The sequence below is a fragment of the Cervus elaphus genome, chromosome 25 (genome assembly GCF_910594005.1).
Source record: "Cervus elaphus chromosome 25, mCerEla1.1, whole genome shotgun sequence".
In the NCBI taxonomy this organism is placed as follows: Eukaryota; Metazoa; Chordata; class Mammalia; order Artiodactyla; family Cervidae; genus Cervus; species Cervus elaphus.
In genome coordinates, this window is record NC_057839.1 from 7,371,896 (window position 1) to 7,389,738 (window position 17,843).

At 38.2% G+C, this 17,843-nt stretch overlaps 1 protein-coding gene across 7 annotated transcripts in view; it reads right to left on the reverse strand.

Annotated features, from left to right (window-relative positions):
* Nucleotides 1–17,843, reverse strand: part of FBXW11 (F-box and WD repeat domain containing 11) — a 213,949-nt gene that overhangs the window by 171,628 nt on the left and 24,478 nt on the right. For 4 of the 7 annotated variants that reach the window (XM_043887716.1, XM_043887719.1, XM_043887715.1 and 1 more), the window contains exon 2: nucleotides 3,633–3,734. The exons of the other annotated variants lie outside the window; for them this stretch is intronic. In XM_043887716.1, the coding sequence (XP_043743651.1) occupies nucleotides 3,633–3,734 (102 nt within the window). The remainder of the gene's footprint in view (nucleotides 1–3,632; nucleotides 3,735–17,843) is intronic. 7 annotated transcript variants of the gene reach the window in all.

A 17,843-nucleotide genomic window follows, 5' to 3' on the forward strand; every position in this document is an offset into this window, starting at 1 on the left:
CTAGCTCCCCAACCAGGGACCGAAGTCTGGCCCCTGCACTGGGAGTGCAGCGTCCCAGCCACTGGACCACCAGGGAAGTCCCAGATCCAGGCTCTTAACCTCGTTCTGCCACCTAAATAGATGTGCAACCTTAGGCAAGTCAATTACATTCCATAACTTCACATACAAAAAGCCAAACTAGACAACTTCTCCATAAATAATTCAATGAGATAACCTAGTACCTAGAGCCCAACACTTAAAAACAAGGTGGATATTTTATGATACTGATAATACATACACAGTCATATCTGATACTTAAATGATAATTATACTATCATATATAATATGTGATAGATAGATACGTGGTCTGAACTCTTGATTATATGATGTAACAATTAACTGGTTGAATCTGAATAACTGAACCAACTGAAATATTGATTTAGTTCAGCTTAGTTTCAGAGGCATTCAGATATTCTAGTTCAACTGTTCTAAAAAAAATGTTGAGGGTTAGTCACAATTTTTAAAAGTAGGTATGTATGTGTATATATGCAAGTGTGTGTATGTGCATGTATATTTGGCTAACATCAGAATTTCATTACACACACATACACACCTGGACTTTTTTTGTGGTTCAGGCTGAATTTTTGTCCACAGGTCTGCTTACTACAATGAACTCCAAGAGAGCAGGGACTAAATCTGCACTGCTCATCTTTATATACCCAGCACCAATATAGGCCCTGGCACATACCAACTGCTCAGTAAATACTCACAGAAATGAATTTTCAGAAAAGCCACTCAGCAACCTCAGTAGCTTTAAGATGCAGGAGGGCTCAGGTTGGTAAGAGGAATGTAATTTCCTCCCTCCAGAGATAATCGGCAGGTTTTTCTTTTTTTATTTTCAAACAATGACTAAACAAGTCACACACCGGATATCTCAGTAGCAAAGTTTTCACAAACAAAACTAAAATGGAAAACTCTAGAAATAGTAGCATTCCAGAGTAGAGGAAAGAAAGTCAATTTTGGAATCGCGCAAATCTTGGATTCAAATGCTAGCTCTACCACTTCACAGGTTAACTTGAGTCCAATCATACATATCACCTCTAAGACCCAGTTTCTACACCCAAAAAAATGGGAATAATACCTACCTCCTAGGGTTGTCACAAAGCTAATATATATGAAGCCCTGACTACAACTGGTGGTGAGTGGGTTTTTTTTTTAAACAGTTTTATTGAGGTAAATGAATGATTTTTATTTTTTTAAGTCTTTAGCATTCCTTTTCCTCTCTCACAAACAGAAGAAACTAGAGGAATACATTCTGCCCAAAAGCACCTACAACACTAACTTTACTCCTGCTTTTCAAAAGGTATGAAGTATCAGCCAATAGACAGGCTAGTTGGCTCATGTTGAAACTGTTTCTTGGTACGTGTGGTCATTTAAGGGGCTCTTTCATGCAATGCCAAAGCTCTAGCACAGTCAATCAGGCTCTTCAGGTAGCCTATTCCTGCTTTTCTAGGGCCTTCTTAAAATGGGCTTGCTGAGAATATGAATGCAGAAGTCATCTTTGTGACAAAAATAAGATGTAGCTTATAAGAAACAGGCATTCTTTGAAAAAGCCCCTATTCAAATTAAGTCACTAACTTTTAGTACTTGTTTTGGACACTGGAAGTAGACAATTAAAATAATATGTAAAACCAAAGAAGAAGTCTTCCAAGTTCATTTACATATGTTTACTTTCCTTTCACAAATGGAGCAAAACAGAATGATTTGCTAACTCCAATCAGCTGAGTACATATTTCACTTTACTGTGCTGCATATTCTTCCATAAACTAAAAAAATTAAAATCTAAATAAACAAAATTCCCCAATATACCTCTGAAGACACTATTTGTTCCATTAACATTTCAATGAATATCACTCAATATTTCACCTTATTTTAAGGTCTACTGGAGGCAACGTTTATATTTTTTCTCTTAAACGATTTTCACTGGGAGAAATGAGTCAAAGAATTAACTTATCTGGGTTTCCATTTTCAAGGTAGAAACCCTATTTGCTCCCTCCCACTCACCCCAACTCCAGAGAATTCACAATACTGCTACTAAAATATACTGAATAATGCCTTCCATTGGTCAATTACTTTTAACTGAATGCAATAAAAATAATCTGCACTTCCAGATGTCATAAACAACTACAATTCTTCACCTGCTTAAATTTCTGGATAAAAACTGGATCAATCCACTAAAAAGCAACTGTAACATTCAAGTAAGCATTTTCAGAAAAACAGGAGACAAAGATGTACACACTATTACTATAATGCAAATATCCATTATTTAGCACCAAGGAGAGCACATGCAATAATCTCAGTCTGCTATTTCAAAAACATTTTTGTTAAAGTTATACCACATGCAGAGAAGTTGCTTTTCCAAAAGTAAATATGCATTACACTGGAGCATTACTGAAACACCCAATCCCTGGACCCTTAGAGTCCTAACTCTACTTTTCAAACAGACTCTTAGACAACTGGATCTTATATTGACTTCACTCTCAAGTTAACTGTTTTCTAAAGAAAGCAATCTGAATCAATAACCACACCAATGCAGCTCAGAATGTTCACAATCCCAATATGAAGGAAATCTTCCCCCTTTCTGGCTCCCCAAGTGCATTTAAAGATTGTAAACATGAATAGAAAGATTACCTTGAGAACAGTAAAGTAAACCATACCATCAATAAGATCCCTCTAAATCATTTCCTGATTCTACAGTGTTTTCCTCAAACAGGGCAGTCTCAACAGGATGCCAGGAATTCAATACTGCTTTTTAAAGATATATCAAACTGTCTGGAATATACAGTGATGAAAACTGAATACCGCTACTGAAACCATACTAAATTAAATACATGCTTTCTCTAAATAGAGCTTCCCCAATAAAGTCACAATGTTTTCTGCCTTGACTCTTAGAATTCATCCCAATACGTGAGGTCAGTCCAGCTACACTCCTGTTAATAGCTTTTATTGGAGCAACCCCTCCCACACCCTCAAAGAGTTTTACTTTTATCTGTGGAATTCTCTGCCAGCCTCGGCCTGGAAAACTGGGTGGACCCTAAGGACAGGTGTCAGATCTGGTCTTTGGGAGGTGGCCCAAACTGACAGTTATTGCCAGCATAAAGCTGTGATCTTTATAAACTTCAATTTGAGGCTTTATACTGTTAGTGTTCCCTCCCCACTCCTTTGTGGAAGGAGGGAGAGAAAGCAAGCCAAAAGGATGAGTTTCAAAATAGAAAAATCACCACTTTAATTATGAAACCCTCCCAACTCAAGAAAGAACTGTTAAAAGTAGCCAAATGGAAAATGTCAAGGTTTGGGGGGTACATGCACAACTATTAAACATGAGAATCACAGATTCAAGGTGGGGGTTGGGAGGATAAAAAGCAGGAGCAGAAAAAGAGGAGCAGAACAGGGCCCAGCCAAAGACCCATTTGCTCAGAAGGGCCCCTCTTGGTATGAACTCCTCCATGTAGGGCACCCAGGCTGGAGGAAAGCAGAGGGTTACACAGAACATTTAGCAGACTTAACATTGGATTAAACACACTACTGCAAGTTTCAACAAATGTTCATGGTATACGTAAAAACACATTTACAACAAGAAAGAAGAGAGGCACCTGGAGACATCTGACACTGGGCATGCTCTGCAGGCAACTCAGTGCGCACATGCTCTCTACCAGGTTGGCGCAGCCTAGCCACAAAGACCTTGGCACAGAACACTGCAGGGTGACAAAAAGGAAGGGAGAGAAGAAGCAGTTAGAGGCCGCACAAATCACTCCTTCACACAGGCAACTCGAATGTTAGTCGGGCAGGGGGTGCACCCATGGCAGCTTGGAGGTCAGGGGTGGTAGTCCAGCAAAACTTACGGAAACCTGGGAGAGGGCCCACTTTCTGTCCTACGGAAAGGAGGTTTCTGCTGCCAACCACTAACTCCTCAGGAAGGTACAGTGAGCAGAATCAAGAGGGAGAGAAAGAATGTTTCAGTGGAAACCCATTAAAGGGAACTGTAAAGTTTGAGGGAAAAACAAGATTAGCGGGGAGACTGTGACTCTAACATCATGAGCTTAGCAGCTCTGTCGTGTCCAACTCTTTGTGACCCCATGGACTGTAGCCCACCAGGCTCCTTTGTCCATGGAATTCTCCAGGCAAGAATACTGGAGTGGGTTGCCATGCCCTCCTCCAGGGGGTCTTCCCAACCCAGGGATCAAACCCACGTCTCCAGCATTGCAGGCAGATTCTTTATCATCTGAGCCACCAGGGAAGCCCCAATGGTTTTTGGTCTATGTCGTATAATTATCAATTGCCATCATTACATTACCTACTATGGGGCCAGGCACTTTAAATGTGTTCTCTAATTACCACACCACAGTGTCAAGAAACTGAGGTTCAAAGGTAAGTCATTTGCACAAACAGCAAAGGAGGGGAAAGTCAGAATTTCAAACTTTGGTTGCCGCTATTAAAACCCACATTCATTCCACAAAACTATGATGCCCCTATTATAAAAACTTTGATCACCTGAAACTTTATCATCTGGGTACAGTTTTTGCACTTCCCTAAATAAAATCACAGGAGACCTAAAGACACAGGCAAAAAGAACAAGAAAGATGAGCGATAGACTGATAGATAAAGGAAACAAAAGAGCTGATAAAAACACATCTGATTTTGAGTGTCACCCAGATCTCTGCCTTCCCAAAGGGGGAAAAAAAAAAAACTTTAGAATAATCATGACTTTCATTTTGGACTTTGCATGCTATGTTCATTTAACACAAGTAAGAATTAAAAGTTTATTTCATTTACCCATTCCCATTATTCTTTAAGAGCTTGCTGGTTTTAAGGGAATTAAGAAAAAAAGTAAAATATAAACAAATACAATATAGCTAGTATTTTTAAACCATTAGATTTGTGGTATTCAATAAGTACTTTTTCAAACCTAAGGTCAATTAATTTACCCTGGCAAATGAATAATCAAAAAAAAAAAAAAATCTGAAGGTGGGTGTTTGGGTTCAACCAAAATACTCCAGAAGTCTCAGACCCAACCTTATAAACTTGTTTATTCTAGCTATAATTAGAATGGTTAAATATACCCACTTTCCTGGGACAGTCCAAGTTTACACCAGTCTCAGCATAACTTTCACTCTCAAAAGTGTTCTGGTTTGGGAGGTAAATTCTATGGTTACCCCAACTACAATATAAACAAAGACCACTATGCTTGAACTCAGGTAAGTCTGGGTTCCTGCCTATCCACCACCTGTACTTTCTAGTTAAATCCCACCGATAATGTAATAGAGTATTGAGATTATTTGGAAAAGGCATTTAAAGAATACGAAACCAGTGGACTCAAATGGAATAAAAAACTGAGCAGGTTTTTGGTAATGAAGAAAATACCATGTATTTCCAATAGTATGCTTCCATTTCAAAGCTTCCCGTAGCCAATATGGTAGAATTATATCAATGATACTCCAGGCATACATATGTCATCACCCCAACAATTTAAAAGAGTGCCATAAAAGACACTGAACAAATGTTTGGATAATATAATGACAATAGCTGCCATTTATCAAGGTCTTGTTATATGCCAGACAGTTGACATAGTAAACCCTCACAAAAACCCTTGTAAGACAAGTATGATTCCATTTTACAGATGAGGAAACCAAAGATCAGGAAAGCAGAGCTTGATTTGTTTAAACAGCAACTTATTGAAAGTGCAAGAAAACAAGGGCTAATTGATGACAGAACTAGGACAAGAAGTTAATCCTGTCTGACTCTAAGCAAACATGTTTTCTTTCCACTGCAACAAACTGTATCCAGAGATACCTAGCAAAACATTTAGAGCACAGAAAATGCCCAAACACATTACATGTGTATATATACGTAGATTACATAGATTATTTAATTTAAATGCCCAACATCCTCATAGTTCAATTTAAGTTCCCTTTTTGGAAACTCTGTAGTTATCCAAATCACAGAATCACTTAGACCTGAGAACAGACTTCAAGGATTACACTTGTATTCAGCAACTAACACCAAATTAACACCAAAACTCATCTGCAAATCAATTTTCATTGATTCAGTAAAAACAGGTTCCTGCTGCAGAGTTTAGTATGTATTTACCTCAAAGGGTAAAAACCATGAAGGCATAAGGTAATGTATTCTGATTAGGTTCTGCTAATAACCTGAGATCCAAAACTTAAAAAAAAAAAGAGAGCGAGAGAGACCAATTTTCACATTCGCTAAATCAAAGAATCATGGATTGTGAGCTCTGGACCAATTAGTTCAAACATCCCCCCCGCCCCCAGAAGTGAAGAAACTAAAGCCCAAAGAAGAAAAGTAGTGAGTAGTTTCCTAATCATCTAATGACCTAATTAATACTTATAAAAATATGGAAAACAACATAAAATAAACCTGAGAACCTAATTTCAAAATATTAAATATTTATTACAGGTATTTTTTAAAGCTTGACATTGAACTTGTATATTCAGAAAAAGACTTTTAAAGACAGTGCAGTTTCTAAGAACTTAATCTTTATAACACCCATGGAAGATATTCTGGAGTAAAGAGTGTGATACCAGTATTTATAACAAATATTAGAACTGCCCTACTTTCACAGTCAATTACCTTGGAGCTAAATAACCAACCACAGTGCTGAAAAATAGTTTTTACTCAACAGAAAATGCCACTCTAGAAAATACATCCATCTTTTAATAAAGACGCCTATGCTTGCTAGTCTAAATAAGGCTACTCTTAGGGCTAACAGTCCAAGAGGACATTGATCTATTTGTAAAGCATGGCTAAATGTAAAAGTTCCATAATTATCAACCTAAGAGCATTAAAATGCAGCTTTGACCACAAGCAGTAATGGATTCTTGAAGCTGCTAATTTTAAACTTAGGGACCTGGTTGAGAATTCATGTTGACTATTATGGAATAACTGATTATCCATCATTCTTTCACTGAATAAGGCAAAGCTCTCTTCATGTGAGCTTCATAGAGGCACGCCACACAATAATATCTCTCTCTCTTTCGTTTTTTAAAAAGCTAACAGTGGTCTATCTTTAAACTTTTGGAACATTATCTCATTATTAAAAATATCTGAAGAACTTATCCTGACACCATGGGTATTTATCAATTTTAAGAAACACTTATTGACCTACCTATTAAGCTACCAACAATACAAACTAAGCCTCTTTCCTCTTGAGATTTCAGCCTGGAGCTCAAGAGAAGCACAGTGGGATCACAACGAAGATGCTTAAGGGGTATAAAACCCCTAAGAAATGTTTGTTTTAATTTTCACATTTAGCAAACAATACTCTAATTTAGGGTTGTCCACAAACAACAGTAACTAATTCACATGGGGTTCTAACAAGAAGAGCAAATAACCAATTAGATTGATTTATATTTATATGTTGTATAGCCAAAGAAAATAACATTAATCAAGAAAACTGACAGTGTTTATTAATTTTGTCATACACACTGTATAATCAAAAACCAAAATCAGGGCCACTATGCTGAGAGACACTGTAGTGCTGTAAGGACAAAAAGAATAATAGCTTTTGGCATTTTTCAAAAGCAAAGTTATTAACAGAGGTAGGAGAGAAATGTCCTAGGCTCTCTTCCTATTGCCATAGGAACCACAAATCAAAAGGGGAAAGTGGCTGCAGGCACCTTGCCTCCGATTGGCTGGCTTTGAGAAGAACTCACAAAAGCTAACTTTGGTCTGTGTCTAGATGGAATTGTTTTTGAATATCTTGCCCTGATTCCTTCTCAAAGAGGCAATTCTTTTACAAGTTACTCAAAGGGGTATTTTATGTTAATTGTCTCTCTGATTTAGAAATATGCCCTATTATAGGTTTTCCATAAATCGCTCCAATTTTTTTCTTTAAACTACTTTCCACAGACCCATTACCCACCTCTTCTATCTCCTATCATTGCGCTTGAGATAACCAAGTTGAGGCGCTTAAATTCTACTCCACTCAACAAAAAACTTATCTGAACTTATATCTGTGGACAGAAAAACAATTAAGACCTTCTCTCTCCCCTGGGAACTCATAGGAGGGAACTTTGAGAATATGCCATGTAAATACAACACACACACACACGCACACGCACACATACACACAGTCTTAACACAGCCAAAGGAGGAAGATGCCTGAACTAACCATAAAGGATGAGTAGGAGGCCGCCAAGGGAAAAAAGGAGAGAAAGAGATATTCCAGGCAGAATGAATAGCATAAGCAAAGCCGAGTAGCTAAGAAATGACAGTCCTATGCAAGGAACTGCAATTAATCTAGTATGACTAAAGTTTCTAAGCGTGAGCTGAAGAAAGCTTAGAGACATAGAGAGGGGCCAAATCACAGAGGTCTCCCCATACCTTTTTTTTTTTTTAATTTTTAATTTTTTATTTTTTTTACTTAGTTGGAGGCTAATTACTTCACAACATTTCAGTGGGTTTTGTCATACATTGATATGAATCAGCCATAGATTTACACTTATTCCCCATCCCGATCCCCCCTCCCACCTCCCTCTCCACCCGATCCCTCTGGGTCTTCCCAGTGCACCAGGCCCGAGCACTTGTCTCATGCATCCAGCCTGGGCTGGTGATCTGTTTCACCGTAGATAGTATACATGCTGTTCTTTTGAAACATCCCACCCTCACCTTCTCCCACAGAGTCCAAAAGTCTGTTCTGTATTTCTATGTCTCTTTTTCTGTTTTGCATATAGGGTTATCGTTACCATCTTTCTAAATTCCATATATATGTGTTAGTATGCTGTAATGCTCTTTATCTCTCTGGCTTACTTCACTCTGTATAAGGGGCTCCAGTTTCTCCCCATACCTTTCTGTCGAACTTGAGGCTTCATCCTGTAGGACAACAGCTCTTACACTGTGTGCCTCAGCTCACCAGTTAACAGCCAATCCTACCCAGGTGTATGGTCCAATTTTTTTTTTTTAATCAACAGTGATTCAGCGGCAAAGAATCCACCTGCCAATGCAGGAGATGAAGGATAGGATACAAGAGTTCTATCTCTGGGTGGGGAAGATCCCCTAGAGAAGGGAATGGTAACCAACCCACCCACTCCAGCATTCTTACCTGGAAAATCCCATGGACAGAGGAGCCCAGAGGGTTACGGTCCACAGGGTCACAAAGAGGTGGACATGACTGAGCAGACACAAGATTTTATTTTCCTGCAACTCAGTCTACATACTGCTTCAACAATGTATGTCAGAGGAGTAGAAGCAGGTCACGCAACACACTGGCAAGGGTGGGGTGAGGTTCTTAAGCGAAAAGGCAGGAGATAAAGTATAAAACAAGTCAACGCCAAGCCAATTCAAGCAAGCATGAAAAAAACATGCTGTTTTCTAGACCATGTGGGGAACATTTTCCACATGCAAGATAAGAGAGCAAAGAAGTCTACTCAAGAGTAACACAATGATAAATATAGGAAACCCAAAGATAAAGATATACCCACTTGAATACAGAATTCCAAAGAATAGCAAGGAGAGATAAGAAAGCCTTCCTTTCTCAGTAATCAATGCAAAGAAACAGAGGAAAATAATAGAATGGGAAAGACTAGAGATCTCTTCAAGAAAATCAGAGATATCAAGAGAACATTTCATGCAAAGATGGGAACAATAAAGGACAGAAATGGTATATACCTAACAGAAGCAGAAGATATTAAGAAGAGGTGGCAAGAATACACAGAAGAACTGTACAAAAAACATCTTCATGACCCAGATAATCACGATGGTGTGATCACTCACCTAGAGCCTGACATCCTGGAATGCGAATTCAACTGGGCCTTAGCAAACATCACTATGAACAAAGCTAGTGGAGGTGATGGAATTCCAGTTGAGCTAGTTCAAATCCTAAAAGATGATGCTGTGAAAGTGCTGCACTCAATATGCCAGCAAATTTGGAAAACTCAGCAGTGGCCACAGGACTGGAAAAGGTCAGTTTTCATTCCAATCCCAAAGAAAGGCAATCCCAAAGAATGCTCAAACTACCACACAACTGCACTCATCTCACACGCTAGTAAAGTAATGCTCAAAATTCTCCAACCCAGGCTTCAACAGTACATGAACCATAAACTTCCAGATGTTCAAGCTGAATTTAGAAAAGGCAGAGGAACCAGAGATCAAATTGCCAACATCCATTGGATCATCGATAAAGCAAGAGAGTTACAGAAAAACATGTACTTCTGCTTTACTGACTACACCAAAGTCTTTGACTATGTGGATAACAACAAACTGTGGAAAATTTTTCAAGAGTTGGGAATACCAGACCACCTGACCTGCCTCTTGAGAAATCTGTATGCAGGCCAGGAAGCAACAGTTAGAACTGGACATGGAACAACAGACTGGTTCCAAATCGGGAAAGGAGCATGTCAAGGCTGTATATTGTCACCCTGCTTATTTAACTTCTATGCAGAGTACATCATGTGAAATGCCGGGCTGGAAGAAGCACAAGCTGGAATCAAGATTGCCAGGAGAAATATCAATAACCTCAGATATGCAGATGACACCACCTTTATGGCAGAAAGCGAAGAAGAACTATAGTGCCTCTTGATGGAAAAAAGAGGAGAGTGAAAAAGCTGGCTTAAAACTCAACATTCAGAAAACTAAGATCATGACATCCAGTCCCATCACTTCATGGGAAATAGATGGGGAAACGATGGAAACAGTGACAGACTTTATAAAATCACTACAGATGGTGACTGCAGCCATGATATTAAAAGACGCCTGCTCCTTGGAAGAAAAGCTATGACCAACTATTAAAAAACAGAGACATTACTTTGCCAACAAAGATCCATCTAGTCAAAGCTATGGTTTTTCCAGTAGTCACGTATGGATGTGAGAGTTGGACTACAAAGAAAGATGAGCACCGAAGAATTGATGTTTTTGAACTGTGGTGTTGGAGAACACTCTTGAGTCTCTTGGACTGCAAGGAGATCCAACCAGTCAATCCTAAAGGAAATGAGTCTTGAATATTCATTGGAAAGATTGATACTGAAGGTGAAACTCCAATACTTTGGCCACTTGATGCGAAGAACTGACTCAGTGGAAAAGACCCTGATGCTGGGAAAGATTGAAGGCAGGTTTAGAAGGGGACAACAGAGGATGAGATGGTTGGATGGCATCACTGACTCGATGGACATGAGTTTGAATAAGCTCTGGGAGTTGTGATAGACAGGGAAGCCAGGCGTGCTGCAGTCCATGGGGTCGCAAAGAGTCAGAGATGACTGAGGAACTGAACTGAACTGAATGATAAAGATAGGAAGTAAACAGCATAAAAGTCATATATGTTTTTATAAATATTATGAAATAAGAGTGCTTACAATCATGTAATTCCTTCAAATGAGACATCAAAAACTTTTAATATTCAAACCATTGCTAGAGACAATGATAAGACAACTAATAAACTTTTAATCAGAGAAATGACCTTTAGCAGCTGGAATGAAGCGTGTTGAAGAGAAGTGAGACAGATAAGTCTATTAGAGAGCCTAAGGACAGTCTCTTATTTTTATTTTACAACTAATGCAAATTTCTTTCAGCTAAACTACAAAGAGTAGACACAAGGGCCAATACTTACCTTCAGAAATACTTGCCTAAAGTCAATTTTTTTCCAGTAAAACTCTCACCATACCCTACCAACCGAATATAAAACAGAGTAATGAAAATATAAAACAGGTAATGAAACAGGAGCTACCAAATACAGGAGTGGGAGCAAAGATCTATTTCACGGTAATCACTTGGTGGTAACACACTCTCCACTGAGAATCTCTATCCAGGAGTGGGAATTTGTCCTGAAGAATGACACAGTAAGTGGGCTCAAACAGATTATATAACTCCAGCCCTCTAAACCTGGATGTGACAGCTATGGAGTATCCGTTCAGTTTCTGCTGGAGGCGGTCCTCATCTCAAAGCAAATAAAGCAAGAATTAAAGTTAATCCAAATTAGGAACTACCCTACTGCCTGAATTCTCAGACTGCTGCTTTTCAGGAAGCTGTGGTGACTGTAATGAACATAAGGCCACAGAGCCTTTAAGGGCCCACAACGCAGGCTTCTGCTCCTATAATGTCTGTTGGCAATCTGTAAGAAACATCAAACTCTCACCAAGTAACTGTACTGTTTTTAAAACCAAGAATCATAATAATCAGGTCATAGGATAAATGTTAATTCATAGTTTAAAGGTATTTTCCAAAGTATTTTAAAGAACTGAATAGTTATAATTTTTCATTTATAATTTCTATTCATCCATATCTTCTAATGAACACCTAGTTCATCAGTTTCTCTCCGATGAACACCTAGCACTATTGGGTCCAACCGTCAATATGTGATAGGCTTTCTTCTCCTTTTTATTGTAACAGAATTTGAAAGTAACCATGTGACATATAACCAAGAATGTTAATGCTTTAATTCTTAGCAACTGTACTGTAGAACCACATATTTATAGATAATACAGCATACGGTATTTTCAGGATGGGATATATGTGAAAGGAAGAAAAGGGCATGGGGAGAAGGGGGCAGTGAAATAAGAAAAGAAAAAAGGATAAGAATGTGGAAAACTGAAATTTACTTTCTGCCAAGTTTTAGAGATTCAAACCCAACCAACTTGTCATGGAATCAGAATTCAAATCCACAGCTCAAACTTTCCTTAAAATCTACTATTTAAAAAAACACTTTTAATGTCCAGACAATTCTCATCAGTCCATGTGGTCACAAAGAGTCGGCCACAACTGAGTGACACTGTGCACGCACACATATATACACACACAATTATCTAAAGTAAGATGTTGTTTAGTTGCTAAGTTGTGTCTGACTCTTTGCAACCCCATGGACTATAGCCTGCCAGGCTCCTCTGTCCATGGGATTTCCCAGGCAACAATACTAGAGTGAGTTGCCATTTCCTCCTTCAGGGAATCTTCCTAACCCAGTGATTGAACCCGCATTTCCTGCATTAGCAGGCGGATTCTTTATCTGAGTCACCAGGGAAGCCCCTAAAGTTAAGATACCAGAACCCAAAACTAAAATGGATCTTCACAGTTTTCTTTGGTAGAGAGACGAAGGGTAATTTTTCTTTTATAGTTTCTATTCATGCATATTTTCTAACTTTTTCTCCAATGAACACCTAGTACTTATAATATTTTAAAACTACAATGTACAATTTTAAGTAATGCTTTTTTTGTTTAACTATATAACGAATAATATAAATTATAATAAGTTACAAATAGTAACTTGACAATTTAAATAAAAACAAATTCTCTTCCCAAGAATCAATTCAGTCTGTCTCAAATACCTGTGGTTTAAAAACGTGTTAAAATGTTGAGTGCCAGAAAAACATTTCACCTAGTGACTTTCAGAAACAGCAGTGAGCAACAAAATGGTAACAGCTTATTCCCGAGTAATTTCAAAGGGGGAAAAAAAAATCACTGTTGTCCACTTCACAACTACCACCCATAACTCAAAACTGTCACCAGGTTTTTTCAGAGCTGTTACAGATGCTGGAGAGAGGAAGGATTAGATGTATGGTGGGGGGGGGGGGGGGGGGGGAGCAGAATCTCTATTCTAAGCAGCATGACAAGAACAGGATGTCAAAATAATCTATTTCCGGCATAGCCACATGGGTCCTCAGTTGTACTAGGACCAGTCTGAGGTTCAGTTGCCAAGAAGGAACAGTTTCCCTTAGCAAGTTCCAGGTCAGATCAGTTTGAACCCAATCCCAATGGGGTTTGATATCCAAGATCCACAAAATCTGAGACAGGCGAGAACCAAACGACAGTTAAATTAAGTACATCTGAGCCTTTGTCAGTTAGCACCTTTTGCCCAGTTAAAGAACATTTTTCAGAACTAGGGGAGATGGCTAAACTATAAATTTAACATTTCCAATTTAAAAATGTTAAATGTAAATGAAATTTACAAAAAAGGATAATTTGGGAAGGAGATGCAAATTTGTATTTTCAGAGTACCTACTATGTGCCAGACAGGTATAGTTACCTTGATCTCATTAACTGTCACACTGGTGACAGTTAATACCAGACTGGTATTTTAGTTTTAAAGAGGAAGAAACTAAGGATCAGAGACATCAAACCACATGCCAGAGGTCAAAAGTAGCAGACGTGCAATTCTATCTGACTCCAAAATCCCCGCTTCCTTTGCTGGACATTAAACTCCCTAAAGCAGCAATTTCCTCTGATTTATTTTCAAATTTTATCTACTTGTCACTCATTTGTACTGCTTACAGGAGTGTAATTTGTATAACCCCCCAGGTGCAACTTGTCAATACACATTTAAGACTTGGAAAACATGCACATCATTGATTCAGCAATTTCATATGTGGGGAGTTACACTACAGGAAAAACTAAAAATATGCCCAAAAATACAGCTAAAAAGATGTTCACCACATCTCTGTCTTAAGCGCAAAGGAGAGAATGCCTAACAACAGACAATAGACTGGTTATATAAATTACACATCATCCAGAAGACAGAATATGATGTATCCACCAAATAAAAATCATTTTTATAGAAGTATATTTATTGACCTAGAAGTAAGTTATATATGAAAAGAAAGTTACAAAACATTGAAAAAGTCAAGAAATCTTAAGTGATTAAAGGCTACAAAATCAGGACTTTCGTTATATTATGATCTTATTTTATTTGATAAAATATAACACACATAAAACATAGAATTAAATACAGGAGATTCTTATTTTACTCTTTTTGCCTGCCATAGTTTTTCAGATGTAGCCAATATACAACTGACAATCCAGTACTTAAGCTTCTCACACTGTTCTCCTCCACCTTTCTCTCTTCTCATACCTTTCTCCTCCAGAATAACTAGCATTTCCACACTGTTAACTTAGGGTTCTGGTCCTAGCAACTTTTCCCTTGGGTCAAGCCCATTCTCCATTGAAGGTGAAGAACAGGTGGGGTTCAGCTAGCTATCAGAGTTTGGTCACACTCTGAGGCTACCTCGCCAGAGAAAACTCTTCAGTAACAGTGCTCCGTTTTACAAGGCTACCACTTCTAAATATCTGATAATCCAAACTTCATGACCCCTGAGAGGACTTCCAGGCAGGATAATTAAAAACTCGCCTTGTTTTGTAGCCATCCTCTGAGAACCAAGAGGCACCTGACTTCGTTACATGTACCAGGGCAGCAGCCCCACTCTGAGAAAGGCCAGCCTCCCCTTCTTCACCATTCCAGGCCCAGGTGCTAGCGTCACCCCTTCCATGTCCTTCCATCAACTCTCAGAAGCCAAGAAGCTTCAATCAGAGCATTTATGAAAGTACCCAGACAACAAGATCTGACTGCCCTGTAACATCAGGACTGAGCCAAAATCCTTACCCTACTTTCATGTATGAGAGAATGCAAAGTTTATGTGTTTTAAAAAGAACATTAGAGGGAATTCCTTGGCAGTCCAGGGGGCACAGGTTCAATCTCTGGTCTAGGAACTAAGATCCCACAAGCCAGATGGCACAGCCAAAAAACCAAACAAACCAAAAAAGAAAGTGGAAAAATTCCCCCCCTGATATAATGAACAATCTTATTCTTTCTAGGAAGAAGTATCACTTTCAGAAAGATGACTTAAGGAATGTTACTGCACCTACTCTCAAAGGGTCTGACTTCATTATAGTCAGAACACATCTTAACCCTATTTTAACTTTTTCACTTTAAACTGATTATTCATTCAAAAAGTTTACTGAACATGCAAATATACTAAATGCTTCAACAGACAACACAATAATTCTTAAAACAATATTCTGGTATCAAAAGTATTTCTGGAAATAAAGCGGTATCATTTCCTACCACACTAAAGGAAGAAAGATGGCTAAATGTCTAAAGTATCAAATATTTTAAAGAAATACAGTTTCACTGCTTTCAAGAGTATTAAAACTTAAACTCCACCTATTATAATAGTATTTTAAAAATCACTTTCAAAGACTTTCAAAGCTTCCACTATCTAAACTGCTTCCCATCTCATTACAGCTATTGAATGAAAGTTGGTACTGCTAAGAAACCTTTTGGAATCAAACCAAAATTACACCATAAACAAGCCCTCTATTACTTTCTAAACACTGCTCATTTCTCAAATACATACTTATTTTCAGAGACCTAACCATCCTCTATCCCAAAGAAATACATATTCCAAGTTGGTAGAGTCTCATGTTTAAAATTTTATACACACACACACACACACACAGACTGATATAGAAAACAACTGTAACCAAAATTTTGCTTCAGAACAAAATGAACAGCATGAAAGTAAGTTGTCCAAGCTAATAAATATAAAGGGATTTCTCCCCCTTTAATAAACATATAGTAAACTCTGCACTTGCTCTGCTTTCTCATGTAGCCCCATTGTTCTCATATCCTAAGCTGACCTCGGTTTCAAATAAGAATGAAGTTCTGTGCCTCACAATCCACTGGGCTCTAAGAACAAATGAATCCGCCTTTCAGCCAGGGGCTAGGACTGCCTTAGGAAGGATTCCTGCTGCTTGGTGCAGAGCAGGGATGTCTTTGATTCCCTTCACGTTGTCTATTTCCTGCAGGCAACTGGGGAAGGGGAGTTCTTACCGCTTGAAGTCAGAGATTTCATCAAATTCTAGAGGTGAAAGGGACCTTAGAAAGATCATTTGTCCATCTTCTTAAACTGTTATTCCAGCCCAGGTCCTCTAAATGTCTCATGAGATAACTTTTGGTACTTGGCCCCTTGAAAGCACCCAGTCTCAAAAGCAAGTAATTGCTGTAAAACGCATGATATGGTAAGATTAACGTATGCCTTAGAGACTCTTTTTGCAGGAATACATTATGAACACAGGCAGACTACAATACTCCGGAAGTTCTCACACAAAGGAATTAATGAAGTCAAGATTTAGAGGCCCAATATCAATTTAAGAAATACTGGACTTCTTTGTCAAAAACCATGTTCAGCGCCACTGCTTTAACTTTATGCATGACAATTATATGCAGTTGGTCAAGATGTTCTATGAGAAACAACACAGATGTCACTGTAATAATAAATTTTTCATTAACTGAGAAAATACAGAATTGAGAGGAGGATCAGAAGACAAATCTCATACGGACATTTCTTGCTGCATTTAAAACAAACAAACAAATAACCCATGATCCACATTTCTTTCAATCGATGAATTAAGTCTAAAGAAAAACAATGAAATAGCCACTAAGATTGGGATATGAGCAAAAAAGGTTGAAAGGGTGATATCCCTTATACTTTGAAAATAATCAAATTCAAAAACCAAAAATTGGTCTATAAACCACAGGAAAACGCTTAAAGTAATATATTTTCCTGTAGAAATTGTACTTTATTTCCAAATAAACTAGGTATTATATTTCTAAAACAATTTATTTAAGTAACAAGCAGTTGGTAAGATGATTTACCAACTTACAATGTAATGTTTTCAGGTCCTCACAGCACCTGTACAGAGTAGGAACTCAATAAATATTTGTTAAATTATCAACTAATTATTATGTAAAGTCCTGAAAGTTTACACACAGAGCAAAATATGATTCAGAGGCTAGAGAGGATGTAATGCTGTAACTTTAACACTTGTTTTTTGGCCACATCACCTAATCACAGTAAATGACTCAGGAATAAGCACACAGTCTAAGTTGAATTCAGGACTTCTATGAAAGCCACAAGAACTCACTTTCCCCACTGAGTCTGAACTTTGGATGAAAGTTGGAGCTACCCTCAGCCTACCACAGAGTATGGAGCTGGTTCTAGGAAGGACCACATTCTCTCTAGGGAAGAAACCTGAATCCACATCCACCTATGGATTTTTCAAATTTTAAATTCTTTGCTTTGGCTTAA